This window comes from Pantherophis guttatus, chromosome 10, assembly GCF_059756535.1.
Source record: "Pantherophis guttatus breed Tessera chromosome 10, ASM5975653v1, whole genome shotgun sequence".
NCBI lineage: Eukaryota > Metazoa > Chordata > Lepidosauria > Squamata > Colubridae > Pantherophis > Pantherophis guttatus.
Window position 1 is genome coordinate 7,619,330 of NC_142072.1, and position 20,476 is coordinate 7,639,805.

Consider the following 20,476-nt stretch of genomic DNA (forward strand, 5'->3'; position numbering starts at 1 on the left):
CCGCGCAGGCTCACTTCGCGTGCATGCGCCCTGCCATGAAAACGTGACTAAATAGGATAGTATCGCGCTGGAGCGCGTAGGTGGACCCACCCGCGATCTCTGCTACTGGTTTGCCCGAACCGGTATGAACCGACTGAATACCACCTCTGGAAGGGAGACTTGGAGATCTTCTAGTCCAGGGGTCCCCAACCTTTCGGCCCTCAGGGACCACTAAATTCATAATATTAAATCCCGCGGACTGCTAATATGATCTGTCTAATGACCGGCTGGGTGGGCATGGCTAGGTGGGCATGTGACTGGGTGGGCATGGCCAACTCGACATCACTCAGGTTGAGGGGTGCCTCGCCAGCCTCTACTCACCCCTCCCCTCCCAGCCACTCCTTGTCTCCATGCCCAGACTCCTTAGGATCCCAAGAGGAAGCAGCTGTTGGGAGCTAAGCAGCCACCATGAGAAAGAGTTGGCAAAACAGCTCAGTTCAAATTGGATCCGACCGAGAAGGAGGCTCAGCAGAAGCACCTCGCTTAGGACTACGAGCATAGGCTTTCCAAGCAGAGGGAAGACCTGCAGGAGTGCAAGGCCAGGTACCGGCGCCTGGAGGCTCAGCGGGCTGAGATGGTCAGCTGGTTCCAGGCCATGATGCAATCCAGGGGTGGGTTCTACTTATCTTTATTATCGGTTTGCAACGGGACCACGGACATGCGCAGAAGCTTCCTGACGACGTCCGGGTTGGTGGGCGGAGCCTCCCACGGGTTTTACTACCATTTCTTGCAAACCGGTCCGAACCGGGGACAACCCACCATTGATGCAATCCCACTGGAACAAGGCCCTCTGGCTCTTCGCCACCAGCAGCACTTCCCTCCAGCCTTCACCCAAAGTCCCACACCAGGAGGCTGAAGCAGGCCCCGAGTCAGAATTTCTGTCCCCCTCCAAAAAGACCCCAAAGGGGGAGACAAACATTCACTGCACATATCCGGCCCGTTGTGGAAAATCTACCTTTGTGGTTTGTGAATATTGATACTGACTTGATGGTACATAATCAATCTGAGTTTGGGTTCATGCAGAATTGGGTTTCACATATTTGCACAACTGGTTCACCCAGCACCGAAAATGTGCGCATGCGCACTGCCTTCCGTGCATGCGCTTTGCTTGTGTGCGCAGCTTGCACATATGCACGTGGCTTAGAAAACGTGGCTAAATAGGACGGTATAGCGCCGGGGTGAGTGGGCGGGCCACCCGCAGGTCGCTGCTACCGGTTCGCCTGAACCGGCTGAATCCCACCACTGGGATTCATGTATTATCAATCAGGTCATTGCAATTGTAATTTCTCTACGTATTTTAGATTTCAAAATAAATGTCTAATGTAACATGACGCACCTACATTAAATTGCAAAATATACATTTTATTAATAAACTGTACACATCTATAATATAACGATGAGCCTGGTCAGTGGTACATCCAGACCAAAATGCTCTTATTAAGTAAATCAATAGCATTATTCACTTACACCCATTGAGTAGCATGAAGAGAACTACATTGAGCAAAAGGAAGTTTAATGAAAAACGTGTTCAGTGTTTGACTGAGGAACCCAAATATTCTTGAAGGAAATCTCTCTCCAGGATGGCCCAACGCAGAAATGGGAACATACTAGAGTCAAGAAAATATTGCAGCGAGAAACAAATCCTTCTGACAAATAGTCACCGTAGAATGAGTCCCTTCCGAAGGAGACACCTCAAAGATGTTGGCATCTGTGAGAAATTACCAAGTAAGGAGTTTATTTCCTCCATATGTCCATGGTCAACCAGGATTCTGGTCAGTTTGTTCAAGGGGCCTTTGCAGTTGTTCCTGTTGCATCTTCGATGGAGAAAGGTTGCCAAAATAGACCATGGTCTCCCAAAGTGAATACTTGTAACACACTAAGTTATAGATACCTGAAAAGAAAATTGACCAAACAAACAAACCCATCAGGGAGGACAACAACTGATTCAGGGGTGGGCTGCTGGGGGTTTGCAGGGGTTCGGGAGAACCTCTAGCTAAGATTCTGTGCAGTTCAGGAAACCCTCAAATCCCACTCCTGGCTGGCCCCGTCCACCCCATCCCTCCCAGGAGTCCCCACGCGGCCCGTTTTGGATGCAGGTAATTGCAGGGCATGCACGAAGGCTCAGAGAGGGCGAAAAACAGGCCTACCAGAAGTTCAGGAAGGCCGGAAATGGGCCCATTTCTGGCCTCTAGAGGGCCTCCAAAGCCTGGGGAGGCCATTTTCGCCCTCCTGGAGGCTCAAGGAAAGCCTCTGGAACCTGAGGAGGGCAAAAACAACCATCCCTGCCATGGTACAAGATGGTGACTAGGCCACGCCCACTATGGCCATGCCCACCCAGCAACCGGGCAGAGAATCCCTTGCTAAAATTTGTGAAGCCCACCCCTGAACTGATTGGAACATGGATGAAAGTCAAGGATAAACTCTTCTGTATCCACTGTAGCTTGTGAAACTCTCAAACTTTTATCTCCTTTCCCATCCTCTCCCCAAAATTTGCAAATTCAAAAAAAAAACCTACCCAAATATTTTCAGCCCTACGTTTTCTGGGACATTGAAAACTCACTAGAAGGCCTATTAAGGCCTGGTGGTTTAGAAAGCAGAAATTCACTTCTTTGGTGTCCCTTTGAGACCATGGTGGCGCAGTGGTTAAATGCATGTATTGCAGGCTACTTCTGCTGCCTGCCGGCTGCCTGCAATTTGACAGTTTGGCTCTAACCAGGCTCAAGGTTGACTCAGCCTTTCATCCTTTTAGAGGTTGGTAAAATGAGGACCCAGATTGCTGGGGGCAATACGTTGACTCTATAAACCGCTTAGAGAGGGCTGCAAAAGCACTGTGAAGTGGAATATAAGTCTAAGTGCTATTACTATCTTTAACCCAAACACACCCCAAAAATACATCCCAACCGCTACGTGGTATATGTGTATTCTGGACTTTGGTCATCCAACACAGAAGAAGGATTTCACAATTATTATTTTCTCTGTTTATCTGCAGTCTTCTCCCCCGCCCCATCGGGCTCACCTATAAAGAACCACAGGATCATGACGATATAGCTTAAATAAAAAGCCCATTTCTTCTTATGAACTGGGGTTGATTTCTTATCATTCATTTTCAGTTCAAAGATCAACATGGCAACCAGCATACTGAGTCCTGTGAAACAAATAACAGAGTTTAGAAGGGATCTTGGAGATCTTCTAATCTAACTCCCTGCTCAAGCAGGAAACCCTATACCAGTTCAGACAAATGTTTAGCAGATTTAACAGAGTTGGAAGGGATCTTGTAGGCCATCTTGTTCAACTCCCCGACCCAAGCAGGAGACCCTACACCATTTCTGGGAAGATGGCAGTCCAGTCTCTTCTTGAAGGCTTCCAGTGATGAAGCTCCCACAACTTCCGAAGGCAACTTCTGTTCCATGGGTTGATTGCTCTCACTGTCAGAAAAATTCTCCTTATTTCCAGGTTGAGTCTCTCCTTGGTTAGTTTCCATCCTTTATTCCTTGTCTGGCCTTCAGGTGCTTTGGAAAATAGCTTGACCCCTTCCTCTCTGTGGCAGCCCCTCAAATATTGCAAAACTGCTCTCATGTCTCCCCTGGTCCTTCTCTTCACTAGACTAGCCATGCTCAGTTCCTGCAATCGTTCAATGTATGTTTTAGCCTCCAGTCCCCTAATCGTCTTTGTTCTCTGCACTCTTTCTAGTCATAAGAAAACAAATTCTACCACGGAATCTGAACAGTTAAAAACAATGGCTTTCATATGGGACATTCATGTAGCATGTAACACTATGAATGCTATCATGGGAGAGACCATAAATAAACTCACCTGTCATTCTGTACCCCTCCCTTCAATATTTTCCAAAACAAGGTAAATCCAGCCCTAGTGATACAGGCAACCCTCTCACCCTATGACCACAATTGAGCCCAACATTTCTGTTACTAAGCGAAACAGTGACTTTTACCCTATTTTACGTCTGTCAGCGTCCCAGCACTGACATATATAAAGAGGGGAGAAGCTTGAACTTTTGCCTACTAAATCCCTTTGAAGATTCTGTTTCCTCGGAGATGGGAGAAGGGGGAGACATTCCTGTGATCTGACGAAGAAGAGATCAGGAAAGTGACTTGGAAGATAGCCAATGAGAAGCAGAGAATTGGGGATCGGAAAGGGAGGGATTGGGGGGGCAAAGGTCAGTACTGACCGCGAAAGAGCCAGGATCAGATCGCTGTGCTCAAATAAAGAGAAAATTTCCTTAAAGATCGGCAGTCTGGAAATTCATTTATTTTGAGATAGCATCGAAAAATGACAATGTCCTTTCTTGCCACAGTTGTTAAGCGAATCACTGCAGCTGTTAAGTTAGTAACACAGTCGTTAAGTAATCTGGCTTCCCCATTGACTTTGCTTGTCAGGACGTGACAAAAGGGGATCACATGACCATGGGACACTGCAAGAGTCATCAATATGAGTCGAATCACATAACCCTGGGGATCGTACATGTGAAAAATGGTCATAAGTCCCTTTTTTTCAGTGCCGTTAACTTCAAACGGTCATTAAGTGGACTGTTGTAAGTCAAGGACTACCTGCACAAGGTCACAATCTAGTTGACCTAGAGAAAAATGAGCTACACAGAGCTGCTTTGTCAAGAAACTATAATAAGATTTCTCCACTGTCTAGAACCTGTAGCCTGGGAGTATTATGAGCCATGGTGGCACAGTGGTTAGAGTGCAGTATTGCAGGCTTTTGCTGGCTGCTGACTGCCTGCAATTTAGCAGTTCAAATCTCACCAGGCTCAAGGTTGACTAAGCCTTGCATCCTTCTGAGGTTAGTAAAATGAGGACTCAAATTGTTGGGGGCCATAGGCTGACTCTGTAAACCGCTTAGAAAGGGCTGTAAAGCACTGTAAAGCAGTATATAAGTCTAAGTGCTATTTCTATTTACAATAATGCAAAAATCCAGATATATGTTTAAGGCAAATTGTGTAGACTGTAGCGTTACCTGCAGTGAAGCTCAAGGCAGAAGCCCTCAAAGCTTGGGAAGGACAACGGAACGGATGGCCACAGAGTTGGTTCCTTTTTACCAACTGAATCCATAGTACAGATGTGATAGATGCGGTGAGACCTAACATCAAGAGGACTCGACAGATAATCATGTACGCTGGGGAAAAAAATGGGTTTGGGGAAGAGAAAAAGAAAGAATGTGAGTTATTAAGAATAATTCCTACTTTAGCCGGAAAGGTTTCCATGTGAAGCAGCTGAGATGCTGGTTGATTTCTTTCTATATTTGTTGGTGACTCTTGTCATCCATCACTCTGATACAGGTAATCCTCAACATACAATCATCCCACTCCTGGCTGGCCCCACCTACCCTGCCCCTTCCAGGAGTCCCCACGTGGTCCAGGTAAGTGCAGGGCGCACACGGAGGCTCAGGGAGGGCAAAAAATGGACCTACTGGAAGTTCGGGAAGGCCGGAAACGGGCCTGTTTCTGGCCTCCAGAGGGCTTCTGGAGCCTGGGGAGGCTGTTTTTGTCCTCCCAGAGGCTCAAGGAAAGCCTCCGGAGCCCAGGGAGGGCAAACCTCCCCCCACTGTGGTGCAGGAGGCCGACTAGGCCATGCCCGCCATGTCCACGCCCACCCAGCAACCTGGCAGAGAACCCCTTGCTAAAATTTTTGAAGCCCACCCTTGATTTCTACACTAGGAAATTTTAAGTACCCCATAGGCCGTACCATCGACATCTTTCACAATTCGGCAGACAAATTTTTCTGAGCAGATGATCCAGGGGCCCATATAATACAGATCTACATGTGCATAATAGGCGAACCAAAAGGGAGATAAGACAACAGTTAGGAGGAGCACAAAGTTAATGAAGGTTAGGATACAACTGATGCTTTTGTAGGAAATCATGAGGGCCCGCTGTTACAGAAGTCTTCTGCTCCTTCCTTTATCTCTGCAGGAAGACATAGGCATGACTGAAAGCAACATACAGAGAGAAGACAGGAAGGGAAGAAAGGTTCGGAAGAGGGGAAAACCCAAAGGGGGAATCCTTCTTGGGTTCTTTTCTGTCGTGACGGTTTTAGTTGTCTTCTTTCATCCTGGGTTCCAACTGTCATGGAACGGTGGTTCTGCTACTAGAACCAGATCCACAAGAACGCAGTGGGGTGCTAAACTCCCTCACTGGAGGAAGAAATGTAATAACAGAAAAGAAGGATTGGAAAGAATTTATTTATGGATGTAGTTTCTTCATCAAGACCAATCCTAATGTACATTTCCAGGAACAGTATAGCCACAATTTAGGTCATAGGCAGAATTTAGAAACAAAAATCATAAAGAAAACTAAGAGACATGACTCCCACAATGGATGAATGGCTTAAAAAAGGTTGATGGAGTTAGCAGAAATGGGTAAATTGTTTGCTTTGATTAAAGGAAAAAAAAAAAACCATACTTTTGTTTCTTTTTGGAAACCACTTCTGGACTTTGTGCTCGAGGTGGGGGGGGGAAAAAATGAGACTTTGATTTTGGGTTTTACCGATTAGATGGGTTTGTTGTTATAGAAATGTCTCTGCCAGTGATGGCTAACCTTTTTGCCATCATGTGCCAAAAGTGGGGGGAGCACGGAGGGGGGGTTGCACGCGTGCCCACACCCATAATTCAATGCCCCCTGTGCTCCGCTCTCGCACATCTGCGCGCAACCACCCCACCCCCCCTGCGCTCCCCCCGTTTTTGGCCGGGTGGGCCTGGTAGGCCCATTTTTTGCCCTCCCCAGGCTCCAGAGGCTTTCTAGGAGCCTGGGGAGGGTGAAAACAGTCTTCCCCACCCCCTGGAGGCCATCTGGAGGCCAGAAACAGCCGGTTTCCCGACTTCCAGTGGGCCTGGAAGGCCCGAAAATCAGCTGGCCACTGCTCACATGCATGCTGGAGCTGAAATAGGGTAATGCTCATGGGCCCACAGATATGGCTCTGTGTGCCATCTGTGGCACGTGTGCCATAGGTTCACCATCGCAAGTCTATGCTATTATGTAAAAGTCAAAAAAGTTGAGGTTTGATATTATTATCTTTTTTTTTTTTTTTATTGAAAAGGTTTTCAAATACAAATTTTTCCCCCTTTTTCCCCCCCCTCCCCCCCTCCCTAACCCCCCCTCCCCACCCTTCCCCCCCTGTGACTTCTTCGTAACAAAAAAAAAACCCTAATTCATAACAGATTACTTACTCCCTCCTCAAAATACTGACCTTTACTTACTAAAAGTATTATAAATCCCCCTTTATCCATACATTTCAGAAAAGAAGAAGAGAAAAAAAACAAAAAAAACCAAACACATTATACTATAACTATTATAAAATAACTTCTAATTTAGCATAATAGTGTTTTATATCTATACATTATTACAACAATTCAAAACCACCTTCCACTTTAAAACTATACGATAAGTCCTACTTTAATAACATTTCAAAGCGGGCTCCCCATAAAATCTAATTTAACATTTATTCCACTCTATCCATTTCCTCCACTCCCCTAAATGTATCACTTAAAAATCCCTTTTCTTAAACTAATCAGTCTGTAGCTAGCTTATTCACCCACTGTCTTACAAATTTACCATACACAACAATTCTTGATATCTTTAATTCACTGCCCACACTACTTAAAAATATATATATATATATATTCCATTGTATCTAAATAAAAAAAGAAAAGACAATAACTTTAAATTTATAGTCCATATAATATCTTCTTGAAGTCTTTCCACTGGATTGTTAAAACCAACATCCATAATAGGGTAACATAGCTTGCTGATGCAACAGTTTATTCAAGATCTCCAATCATATCTGCCCCCATCAGTAGTAAACATCTTCTTATATATATAAAAGTAAAAACAACCACCCGAGTGACATTATAATTATATTCCATATAATAATAATTGTGGGTTTCATCAGGATTATTAATTTCCATCATCGTATTGGGTAACAACCCGATCTTCTGCATATCCCAATGTGATTCTCTTGCCTTATAATTCAAGATAATTATAATATATTTATCAACACAAAAAGAAGTTTCAAAGTAGATAATTCAAAACCATCAATTTGAGGCTCTTTCCATGTCCCAAAATTACGGCAATGCAGAGATCTGCCACTATCCTCAGGATGATATTGACCAATATGTCGCCTCCTCTATGTTTTCACATAATCATTCATATTTTAAAATCACTGGCTTCACTGTTGCTTGGGTTAGAAATTTCTATTTTTGTACAACCTATTTCTTTTTTTGTTTTCTTTTTGTGGGTTTGACTTCCATCCTAATTTTTTGTGTCTCACATTTCTTTTTTATCCCTTGTATATCCTCTAATTGGTTTCCATGCTTGTCCTTGCCTTGATAAGTCATCACATTAAAATCAGATGGCACTTCTCTCAAATTTGTAGATAATCCAGCTGGGGTATCCGATAAATCCAAAGGCAATTTATCTGGTACAGTCTCTGTCTTTAGTTCCAGCTCCTTCTGCTTATCCTGTATTATATCTGAAGACGTTAAATTCATTTTCAACCTATTTTGATAAAATTCTTCCGCTCTTTCAACAGTATTTAACTGGTATCTTTCTCCTTGATATCTCAATATAATACCAACTGGGACGTCCCACCGGAATTGAATATTTCTCCTTTTTAACTCAGACACCAGAAAGCCAAATTTCTTCCTTTCCATTAATATCTTAGGTGGGAGTTCCTTGTAAATCCAAATCTTTCTTCCATACAATTGCAAATTAGAATTGAAGGAATTTTGCACAATTTTATTCCTAATTTCTTTATCTGAAAAATAGATTACCACATCTCTAGGCAATTGCCTTTGCTTGGCAGTCCAGGAGTTTATTCGATAAGCTCTGTCAATCCTACAAAACACTTCCTCAGGTTGAATCTTTAAAATCCCAGCTAGAAATTCAGAAGATATTTTCCTTAAGTCATCTCTGTTATTTTCCTGCAAACCTCTAAGTCTTATTGCATATTCTGTGAAATTATATTGTATCTTTAGAACCTCTTTTTCAATCCTCTGTTGCAGATTTTCTACATTACCAGACTTTTGGTCAGCATCCATTTTAAATTTTTCTTCTGAACTATAATCCTGAATATTTAACAAATCATTTTCAATTTTTTGAATTCTATTGTCCAATTTATCTTGAATTTCATCCATTTTTGACTCTAGTAAATTAGTATTTGTATCCAACCGAATCATGAATTCTGACACTTTTAAAATTTTTTGCTGCAAAAAGTCAAACTTGGATTTCACCAATTCCTTAGTTTCCTGCTTAAATTTTTCAAGTTGCTGATTCACAATCTCATCCCTTCTTTCAATCTCCTCTAAGAGAAATTCTATTATATTAAAATCAGGTTTCTGGGACTGAAGAGTTAAAACTTGTTCCTTTAAATTCTTAGTGGGGGAATCCCCCCCACCTATTTGTTTGTCTGACTTCACAAGCCTCAGTGCCATGTTTCCACCTAAGCAGGCTTTGTTAGAAAAAAAAAAAAAAAACAAGACAAAAGACTTCCAGCCAGCAAGAATCAGGCCTCCAGGGGAAAAAGAGAAAAACAAAAACAGGAGCGGAGTTTTGTCTACAAATGTAGCCAGTGGTATTTATTCCGCTACATTGTAATAATAAAAAACGGAAGAACTTTCCCTCTCAAACTCTTCTCCAGCCGCGGCAGACGCCATTTTAAAAAGAAACTTTTTTCCTCTTTCTCTTCCTCTATTCTCTTAAGTAATTTTTAAAAGATAAGTAAAATACTTGCGCTTCAGTATTACAGGTCCAGCTCACATTTTCTTTGAGTAATCTGTCAAATTCGCAGGCTTGCTTTTGACGCCTGGCTCTGCATTAGCAGAGGTCTCCCAAAGCCCGGAGCAGCGGCTGGGGATATGGGGCATCTCATCCGCTCCATCCCAAAAGTAAAAGAAAAACTTTTGGGACTCTGCAGAGAGTTCTACCCACCCCTGCCGGCTCTATCTCCGTTTCCTCATGGGAACGGAGTTTTTTCGAGCCGCCGTTCCGTTGTGAAGGCGGCTCTGACAGGCAGTGGAAGCTGACGATCCCAAAGGAACGTCTGGCGGCGGCCAGCAGCAAACAGGAAGCCTTGATATTATTATCTTATTCTACTGCACCAAATGGAGTCGGAAGTCATTTTTCCCTTCCCTTTCCCCTCCCCTATCTTTCCTACTATTTTCTTTTGTATTGTTGTATTTTATATTATAAATTAATAATAAAAAGAAAACTAAGGGAAATTACTGAATGGGGATAAAAATACATAGTTTGTCTTTTAAAAGGAGGCATAAAATTCATTAATCTCCATAGAAAGGCACAGGGCTTTAATCATTTCCTTAAGGGACACGGTGGCTCAGAGGCTAAGACGCTGAGCTTGTCGATTGAAAGGTCAGCAGTTCAGCGGTTCAAATCCCTAGTGCCGCATAACGGGGTGAGCTCCCGTTACTTGTCCCAGCTTCTGCCAACCTAGCAGTTCGAAAGCACGTAAAAAATGCAAGTAGAAAACTAGGGACCCCCTTTGGTGGGAAGGAAACAGCGTTCCGTGCGTCTTTGCCGTTTAGTCATGCCGGCCACATGACCACGGAGACGTTGTCGGACAGCGCTGGCTCTTCGGCTTTGAAATGGAGATGAGCACCGCCCCATAGAATCGGGAACGACTAGCACATATGTGCATGGGGAACCTTTACCTTTACCTTTTAAGCTGGCCATTTTTGTAGGGACATCTGTGAATATAAGTCCTAGAACTAAAACCGAGGATAGAGCTCCATATAGTTTTAACAGTGCTAAGTATCAGCCAAAGTGAAGTGATTAGACTACTAGATTTCTGTAAAGCTTTTGTACAGCTGAAAAACTTTGCTTAGGGTGTACCAGTTGAAGTCCCCCCCAAAAAAATTTGATGAAAACTCTTGTGTCCTCCAAAGGCTGCCATGAGAGTGACAGTGTTAATATGATGCTAGAGGAAAAATAATGAGAAGAAGAATCCTATCAATAGTTTAATTCACATTATTTACATGAAATTGAAATTTAATATTTAATGTATAAAACATTGTAATTCAATCTAATTTAGTTTTTGTCCACTACCATGGTCTTGGAGTCTAAAACAGTGTTATTCCAAGGCAATGTTGGCTGACTTAGTCTGGATTTTGAAGCCAGAGCAAGTCTGGATCCCACCAGGTTGTGCTGGTGCTCAGTGTTGGTGCTCAGTGAATCCCTGCCATCTCTTTATTGGTAATAAAATAGTTTGTGGCAAATATGGAACTGATTTGCCTGAAATAAATCCAAATAAGATAAGGGTCCCTGGAATGTCTTATCACTTGAGTCTCTGTAAATCTGCTTAAAATGAAGGAAGGAATACATGAATGAATGAGCCTTGATAGTACAGGGGTTTAGTGCACCCTGTAATTAACACAGCTGCCTGCAATTTCTGCTGGTTCGAATCTCTCCAAGGCTCAAGGTTGACTCAGCCTTCCATCCTTTCTAAGGTAGGTGAAATGAGGACCCAGTTTGTGGGGGCAATAAGCTGACTTTGTATAAAACATACAAAAGTATGAAGGCTATTGCTTAACGCATTGTAAGCCGCCCTGAGTCTCCGGAGAAGGGCGGCATATAAATCAAATTAAAAAAAAAAAAAAAAAAATGAATGAATGAATGAATGAATGAATGAATGGGTGGGCGGGCGGGTGGGATGAATGAATGAATGAGGAAATATTTCATTGTTTAAAATGTAGAGATAGCAATAGCACTTAGACTTATATACTGCTTTACACTGCTTTACAGCCCTCTCTAAACGTTTTACAGAGTCAGCATATTGCCCCCAACAATCTGGGTCCTCATTTTACCCACCTTGGAAGGTTGGAAGGCTGAGTCAACCTTGAGCCTGGTGAGATTCGATCTGCCAAATTGCAGGCAGCCGGTAGGCAGCAGAAGTAGCTTGCAGTACTGCACTCTAACCACTGCGCCACCGTGGCTGAGATATTAATCTTATTATACCTTATGGAACTTGGACTTTTTACAGTTTCTCTCTCGCCTTCTCTCCCTCTCTCCCTCCCTCTCTCGATCTCTCCCCCTCCCTTCTTTCCTTCCTTCCTTCCTTCCTTGCTTCTTCTTGGCAAGGTTTTACAGAAATGGCAGGCTATTGCCTCCTTCATAGGGCTGAAAGAAGGTGACTGGCTCAAAGATGGCTTAGTGCCTAAGGTGGGACTTGAATTTATGATTTTTAGCCTGGTGCCTTTGGCCACTAAACGGGCTCCATTTTATATTACGCTGTTATGATTTATTTCAATAAGCTAGGGTGTCAGTTGCCATTTTATTCTCTCCCCATACCTTGTTTAATGAATAGACAATATTAAATATTAATGTAAAATATAAATAAATAAGAAAGTAAATGTGCAATGAACAAGGTAGACGTTAAGGAATAATATAAAACTCAGTGCGTCCTTTGTGTAAGAGGATACTTAAGAAGTACACAGGACTCTTGAGAAAATACAATAGATAGTCCACCGAAATAATAAATTTTATGTAGGACATACATTGCAGGGAAGTTCAATCAAAAGTAAAGGAGTCGTGGAATATTTCCCTGAATAGAGAAATCTGCATTATTGTTTTTATATGGCATAGAAGTGAACAATGTGATGACAGCCCAAAGTTTCCCCTGCTTAGGGGAGACTCTCTGGCCCCTTACAATGCCCAGGGTCCAAGCGGATTCCAATATAGAAAAATCAGGGGTTCATAGCAGTAAAGATGGGGCAACTTCAGCTTCTCTTTCATGCGTCTCTTCAGTCTTATCCACGGTGGGTAATCGTGTTCCCCAAAGCGCCCATTTGTAATTCAGTAGGGTATAGAGTCCTGGGAGAAAAAGAGGCAAAACTAGGTTAGGTTGAGAGGAAAAGCTTGGGAGGTCTTCTTAAACCAGCTTGGAAATTAATGTCAAGATATCTCAGAGAAGAGCAACAAAGATGATTAGATGCAGAGAAGAGCAACAACAGAGCAACAAAGATGATTAGGGGACTGGAGGCTAAAACATATAAAGAATGGTTGCTGGAATTAGGTATGTCTAGTTTGATGAAAAGAAGGACTAGGGGAGACATGATAGCAGTGTTCCAATATCTCAGGGGCTGCCACAAAGAAGAGGGAGTCAAGCTATTCTCCAAAGCACCTGAGGGCAGGACAAGAAGCAACGTATGGAAACTAATCAAGGAGAGAAGCAACTTAGAACTAAGGAGAAATTTCCTGACAGTGAGAACAATGAATCAGTGGTGCCACTAGCCTCCAGAAGTTGTGAATGCACCAATACTGGAGGTTTTGAAGAAGAGATTAGACAACCATTTGTCTGAAATGGTGTAGGGTTTCCTGCCTGAGCAGGGGGTTAGATTAGAAGACCTCCAAGGTCCCTTCCAACTCTGTTATTACGTTCCGTTATCATTGTGGGTGGGATTGAGTGGAATGGGATTGTGAGAGAGACGGTTTCTTCAGGAGCTGCTCTCATCGTTGCCACATTGGAGGGGCCACCTCCACCCAATTACAGATCTGGCAGAAGATGCATGCCCTAGGCCCCATCTGCTGAAGAGTTTCATCTGATGGACCCAAGAAATGGACCTTTTTTTTTTGCTATGGCACTTATCTTATGGAACATCTCCCCCACCCTCACCATGAGGTGTGAGATTGGCCCCATCCTTGGCATCCTTCAGCAAGTCCCTCAAAATATGGGCTGGGTCAGCAGACACAGGGCATCTCAAGAAAATGGCAATTTAATGAGGTGGCTTCATTGTTTTTAACACCAGTTTTCTCAACTGTCTTTTTTATCAAAAATATTGTCGATGTCTTTGATTTGTATTTAATAGTTAGATGTTAAAGGTAAAGGTAAAGGTTCCCCTTGCACATATGTGCTAGTTGTTCCTGACTCTAGGGTGCGGTGCTCATCTCCATTTCAAAGCCCAAGAGCCAGCACTGTCCAAAGACGTCTCCATGGTCATGTGGCCGGCATGATTCAACGCCAAAGGCACATGGAACACTGTGGTCCCTATTTTTCTACTTGCATTTTTTACATGCTTTTGAACTGCTAGGTTGGCAGAAGCTGGGACAAGCAACAGGAGCTCACCCCGTTACACGGCACTAGGGATTCGAACTGCTGAACTGCTGACTTTTCGATCGACAAGCTCAGTATCTTAGCCACTGAGCCACCATGTCTCTAGTTGGATGTTATGATTCTTTTTATTGCAAGTCTCCAAGGGTCATTTTACTGGGAGATAGACAACTATTTATTTATTTATTTATTTATTTATTTATTATTTATTTATTTATTTATTTATTTATTTATTTAGTCAGTCAGTCAGTCAGTCAGTCAGTCAGTCAAGCATGTATTTGATAACAAATACAAGTGTAAACATAATTATGAATACATGAAATGGATACGAATAAAAGGAAACATTAGGACAGGGATGGTAAGCACGATGGTGCACTTAAGCACATCCCTTAAAGACCACTTAGGAATGGGGTGAGGTAAAATTGGAAGTGTCTTGGCGACGTTTCGACCAAGTCTCATTCGTCATCTTCAGACTGGTGTTTTCGGCTTCGTGCTTCTAGGAGCAATGTGTGATCGCAGCTGTTTCTTCCTTTTAACTGCCAGTGGGGGTGTGAACTCCGTAGCCAAGACACTCATCTCCAGAACAAAACGCTTAGCTGACGAACAACACCTAAAAACCGAACTACACACTCTCACTAATGTACTAACATTCAACGGATTCCAAAGAAATAAGATTACCAACCTAATCCAAAAAGAAACCCCCACTAAAATCCAAGACAGAGAACAGGAAAATGGCAAAGCCCACCTCCCATACATAAAAGGCACCACAGACAGAATCATCAAGATCCTCCACAAACACAACATCAAGACAGCATTCTGCACAAACCGAAAAATATCCACCATCCTAAGAAACCCCAAAGACAAAATTGAGTTAGAAAATCAAGGAGTATATGAAATCCCATGCACTGCCTGCCCCACCACATACATTGGACAAACCAACAGAAAAATAAGTGCACGCATTGAAGAACACAAGAACTCAGTCAGAAAAGAGGAAACAACTTCTTCCCTGGTCCAACACGTTAAAGCCACAGGACATGATATTGACTTTAAAAAGACCAGAACTATCGCCAAAACTGAACACTTTAACAACAGAATAATCAGAGAAGCCATCGAGATAGAAAAACGCCCACACAGCATGAATAAACAAGATGGTACCTCCCACCTACCAGTCATTTGGAAACCCGCCCTCATTGACAAATGAGTCCCTAACACAAAGAATGACACCAGACCCACACTCACGAAAACCACACAGAATGTCACCACCACACATCCACGCAAAAAGCAAACCCACACCGATGAGGCATGACCACAAACCAGAAGCCAGACCACAGCTGCGTCATTAGCCACTTTAAACCCCTCCAATCCATACATGAAGCAAACTGACACCCACCATGAAGATGTGGCACGACCACGAACGTGAAGCCAAACAACAACAATGCAGCTCACCAGCTCAAATCCCCCTGCAACTCAGACTAACCCGAGCACAACCAAGCCCCCACCTAAACAGAACACACCCCCATCCAATCAGAGCACAGCCAACCCCCCATCCAATCAGAGCACAGCCAAACCTCCAACCAATCAGAACACACCTCCACCCAGTCAGAACACAGCCAAGCTCCCACCCAATCAGTTCACACCCCCACTGGCAGTTAAAAGGAAGAAACAGCTGTGATCACACATTGCTCCTAGAAGCACGAAGCCGAAAACACCAGCCTGAAGATGACGAATGAGACTTCGTCGAAACGTCGCCAAGACACTTCCAACTTTACACGGGAGAAAACCCGAATAACCAAAGACAGACAGACAGACAGACAGACAGACATACATACATACATACATACATACATACATACATACATATGATAAGTCCTTTTATTCATATATAAATATGATGAACAAACAAATACTCACCTGACAAAAAGCAGAAGATGCAAATGATGTAACTCAAGTAAAAAGCCCATTTCCGTGCTGGTTCCACAAACTTCTGATTGAATTGGGATTCAAAAACCAATGTTGCTAGCAGCACAGAGAACCCTAGAAAAGACCCCGAGAGAATTAGAGAGGTGGTACTATCACCGCAAGGAGATTTCTACTGTATCCAGGACACGAGTTCTCAAGTACCACTGCAAATGTATAGAACTTTCTCTGCAAAATACCATGGTCAGTGTTCATTTCAGGTAGAAAATATCCTATTATTTCATATTGATAAAAGAAAGTGTTTCCAAGGGTAAGAGAATTTGAGAGACATTCCGATGGGCGGAATAGTATCCTTGCATTTCTATCCTTGATTAGTTTCCAAGAAACAATGGATGGAAACTAATCAAGGAGAGATGCAATCTAGAACTAAGGAGAAACTTCCTAACAGTGAGGACAATTAACCAGTGGAATGGCTTGCCTTCAAAAGTTATGGGTGCTTCATCACTGGAGGCTTTTAAGAAGAGACTGGACGGTCGCTTCTCTGGAATGGTATAATGTCCCCTGCTTAAGTTTGGACTAGAAGACTCGCAAGGTCTTTTCCAACTCTGTTATTCTGTTATTATGAACCAATTTTGAGCAGCCTGTTCTTTGAGCTCTGCCCAAACAGCCTCATTTTGTGAAACACGTCTTTTAGCTGAGTGTTGCATGATAGTGACATGATAGCAGTGTTCCAATATCTCAGGGGCTGCCACAAAGAAGAGGGAGTCAAGCTATTCTCCAAAGTACCTGAAGGCAGGACAAGAAGCAATGGGTGGAAACTAATCAAGGAGAGAAGCAACTTAGAACTAAGGAGGAATTTCCTGACAGTTAGAACAATTAATCGGTGGAACGACTTGCCTCCAGACGTCATGGATGCTCCAACCCTGGAGATTTTAAACAAGAGATTGGACAACCATTTGTCCGAAATGGTATAGGGTTTCCTGCTTGAGCAAAGGGTTGGATTAGAAGACCTCTAAGGTCCCTTCAACTCTGCTCTTCTGTTCTGTTCTACTACAGATATTGATTCATTTCCCCAACAAACAATACCTGCTATGAAATTAAAGATGGAAGTCATCAAGGGCTTTGGAAGAAAAATGAGTTTGCAGTGGATGACATGATCCCATTCTACTGTCCACAGCATTGCTATGACAGCTGTTAGAAGAGCTGTTATCATGGAAATACGAATGGTATTCAGGTAAACTAAAAGGAAAAGAAAAAGAGACAGATCGATCATGACGGTTAGGGTATAAACTCATATTTCCTGTCATTGATGCCGAAAGAAAAGGTAATTATTTCAAGGATGGTGCAACCAAGCCGAGCCTGAATTCTATTGCTCCCTGGTCAAAGAGTTCAAAAATATGAATCCATTTTTAAACGGAGATTACCTGGTTTGGGAAAGCAGATAAGCTAGTTTACTGCCAGCCAATAGAATTGGACCTCCTGCCTTTGCTCTAGAATAGTATTTCTCAACCTCAGCGATTGTCCAGAATATGTGGACTTCAACTCCCAGAATTCCTCAACTCAGCAACTGAGGTTGAGAAACACTGCTCTAGTCTAGAGTGCAAAAATACAGCATAGTAAACAACGTATTAAAAAAAAAAAATCAGGATGCAAATGGTTTTTGGAAGGCCACATTTTTGTTTTCGGACAGAAGAACAGCGGAAAGCAAGTTTTGGTTTGGTATTTAAGACATCAGGCTAGAAACCTGAAGATGCGAGTTCTAGTCCTGCCTTAATCATGAAAGCCACTTGGGTGACTTCGGGCCAGTCACTCAGTTCTCTCAGCCCAACCCGTCTCACAGGGTTGTTGTTTTTGGGACAATTAGGAGGAGGAAGGAATACTAGGTATTTTTGCCCCTTTGTTGTGGCTCGCCAATGGCCAGCAGATCTGGCAGCATATTCGGACAGTGAGGAGGTTGGGGAGGAACATGGGCCAGTCCTGGAGTCTGGGGAAGGTTCTGATGAGGGCTCTGCATCAGAGGCAGAGATGGGGCCAGGACTGTCTGACAGTTGTCAGCTGTCTTCGGAGTCAGAAATCAGTAAGGCAAAAGAACAGCTGGATCCTGTTCCCAGTGTGTGCATGCACAGAGCTGCCAGGAGAAGGGAACAGCTAAGGAACAAGGGTCGACTCAGGAGTAAAGCCACAGGTATACAGTGAATGGCCCCTCCACTAGGGAAAAAAGAGGAGCGAAGGGGAGGGGAGTCTGCAGGAGACGATTAGTTCATTTGGGTGAAGATCTGTTCCTGCATTCTTGCCAAGTATTGTCGGTTACAGTGTGGCGTCTGAAAGATATCGGCCTTTCCAAGCCTGATAAAGGTCGGTAATTGTGAACTATCTTGAAAGACTGCGGGAGAGGAAAGACTTTGCTAGAAAGGAATTCACTGTAAATTAAATAAAAGGGGTTTATCAGGATGAGGACTCAGCTTCGTGCTGCTGGGGAAGCCTAGGTCAGAACACACTTCAAGTTACTTATAAAGTAATAAAGGCAGGATAAAAATCAAATAAATATGTTAAGTTCCACCTATGTCCTTTCCTCTCTGACACCAAAATTCCCCTGATCAAACTGCTGACATTCAGCCTGCTGTCTGGAAACAGGAAAAAGAAAAATAGCGTAAGCGGTAACATTGACTTACTGCCTTATTGAAAAATATTAGGAGACAATTTCTAATCCCCCCCAAAAAAAAATTCATTAAAGAATGCCCACAAATTTTGCTTCATTACCCCACTCACTCTGACCTTCCTTTCTTTCCTCTAAAAAGAAGTGAATTTCTTGGCCACTGCAAAATTTCCAATTTCTGCTGTGTAAGGAGGGAGTTTGATCTTATCATTAATCATCATTAATCATCATCATTAATCCTGGCCAGAATACAGTCTCTCTTTTTTTGCACAACTCTCCGTAAGATAGAACTAGCAGCTAGTGGGGGAGGGGGGCAGAAACTGTGATTGCTATGAATTATATCTGGAAAAAAAATTGTAAGAACATAGTTGATAAAAATTTTGCAATATGCTCCTTCCCCACCCCCTACCCCAAAATAATATTTTTTGCCTTTCTTTTGACAGAAGATTATAGCACCTATTTCACCACTTCAACTGATTCTAAAAAGACCAACAAAAACCATCCTGTGAAAGATCACCCTTTTAGCAATAGCAATAGCACTTAGATTTATATACCACTTTACAGTGCTTTACAGCCCTCTCTAAGCAGTTTACAGAGTCAGCCTATTTCCCCCAACAATTTGGGTCCTCGTTTTACCCACCTTGGAAGGATGGAAGGCTGAGTCAATGAGTCAACCTTGAGCCTGGTGAGATTTGAACTGCCAAATTGCAGGCAGCCGGCAGTCAGCAGAAGTAGTCTGCAGCATGGCACTCTAACCACTGCACCACCGTGGCAGATAATGCCACAAAATGCCACCTCTCATGACACAAATTGTTGGCCATCAACGCAAAAGGGATGAGGACCACATGGGACCTGGCTTGACCACAGACTGCCCATCCCAAATAAATTTTAATCTAACTAGTAAGAGTCTAGGGCAGGGCTGTCAAACTTGGGGCCCATGGGCCAGATGCGTCACACGCTGGCCACGCCTGTGCCCAGTTTAGAAAAGGGGGAGAGTCACGATATGTCACGTGACAACGATGTGACAATGTCAGTCTAGGGTGTCCCAAGGCCAGGAAAATACCTTGAAATTGAAGAAATGCTTCAATTATATCACAAGCAATGCCAAGTCAAGAAACATCAAAAATTTGAGGCGGTAAGAGAAGGACTGTCTTTGCTGGTAGGTATTTCCTTATTTGAGGACTTATCTTATATTTCTCTCTACAGTTTGCGTGCATACTCAGCTAAAGTTCACAGGTTAATAGTGCTATTTTCATTTGACCCTCTGTAGCATACCATCAGAAGACTGCATGGACTGGCATCCATACCTCCTGGAACAGATGACCCAGAGTCCAGCACTGTGAATATCGGTGTCAGGAAAATGCATAGTCCATCCATGAGAACCAAGTGTTAGCATTATGAGCATGACATTAAGAAAGCAAAGGGAAAAGCATACGAGTCTAGGGGGTATCCTTCGAACGCATGAAGGTAAAGGCATTTTTCTTAATTTCTTCAACTTGGATCCTTTCCTGCTCCCAGTAGCACCCTGAAAAGTAGAAGGGACTGGTAAGGGAGCCTGGGAAATGAGATTCCTGGAGAATATTCCCATTGGCTGATGCCCAGTGTGGCCGTTTTATATGTTCTCCACCAACTGTCATGGAACTCCTGTCCACGTGATGCCGGAACTATTACAAGGGCTGATCAGATGTTGTGTATTTCTGTTGTATAAATCAGAAGTCAGAGTGAGGAACAAATAAGAGCGGTGACACAGTTTTGGTCACCACATTACAAAAAAGTTGTTGAGTCT

The 20,476-nt window shown here is 43.1% G+C and overlaps 2 protein-coding genes across 4 annotated transcripts; both read right to left on the reverse strand.

The window, feature by feature from the left end:
• Positions 1 to 1,386: 1,386 nt before the first annotated feature.
• Positions 1,387 to 6,108, reverse strand: LOC148112381 (uncharacterized). The gene is made up of 4 exons (XM_087876380.1): positions 5,748 to 6,108; positions 5,020 to 5,178; positions 3,056 to 3,184; positions 1,387 to 1,930 (listed from the first exon to the last, which is right to left on the reverse strand). The coding sequence occupies exons 1-4, from the start codon at positions 5,923 to 5,925 to the stop codon at positions 1,797 to 1,799; spliced, it is 600 nt and encodes a 199-aa protein (XP_087732506.1). The 5' UTR covers positions 5,926 to 6,108; the 3' UTR covers positions 1,387 to 1,796.
• A 6,422-nt stretch (positions 6,109 to 12,530) lies between these two features.
• Positions 12,531 to 20,275, reverse strand: LOC148112382 (uncharacterized). 3 transcript variants are annotated; one of them, XR_015729448.1, is made up of 4 exons: positions 20,126 to 20,275; positions 17,121 to 17,273; positions 16,029 to 16,151; positions 12,531 to 12,880 (listed from the first exon to the last, which is right to left on the reverse strand). XR_015729448.1 is itself a non-coding variant. In XM_087876285.1 (4 exons), the coding sequence occupies exons 1-4, from the start codon at positions 20,065 to 20,067 to the stop codon at positions 12,762 to 12,764; spliced, it is 465 nt and encodes a 154-aa protein (XP_087732411.1). In that variant the 5' UTR covers positions 20,068 to 20,119; the 3' UTR covers positions 12,531 to 12,761. The 3 variants fall into 3 exon arrangements, 2 of the variants coding, with proteins under 2 accessions (XP_087732411.1, XP_087732410.1); XM_087876285.1 differs by lacking the exon at positions 20,126 to 20,275 and adding an exon at positions 19,998 to 20,119; XM_087876284.1 differs by lacking the exon at positions 20,126 to 20,275 and adding an exon at positions 19,966 to 20,119.
• Positions 20,276 to 20,476: the final 201 nt, after the last annotated feature.

Excerpts from the sequence above, each read along its gene's own strand:
- LOC148112381 (XM_087876380.1), bottom strand. The coding sequence starts at position 5,925 with ATGATTTCCTACAAAAGCATCAGTTGTATCCTAACCTTCATTAACTTT. Across the intron at positions 5,179-5,747 it reads AATTGTGAAAGATGTCGATG|CGTACATGATTATCTGTCGA; the intron begins GTACGGCCTATG and ends TTTTTTCCCCAG. Across the intron at positions 1,931-3,055 it reads GATCCTGTGGTTCTTTATAG|GTATCTATAACTTAGTGTGT; the intron begins GTGAGCCCGATG and ends TTTTCTTTTCAG.
- LOC148112382 (XM_087876284.1), bottom strand. The coding sequence starts at position 20,095 with ATGCTCATAATGCTAACACTTGGTTCTCATGGATGGACTATGCATTTT. Across the intron at positions 16,152-17,120 it reads CATCTTTAATTTCATAGCAG|GGTTCTCTGTGCTGCTAGCA; the intron begins GTATTGTTTGTT and ends GGTCTTTTCTAG. Across the intron at positions 12,881-16,028 it reads CATCTTCTGCTTTTTGTCAG|GACTCTATACCCTACTGAAT; the intron begins GTGAGTATTTGT and ends TTTTTCTCCCAG.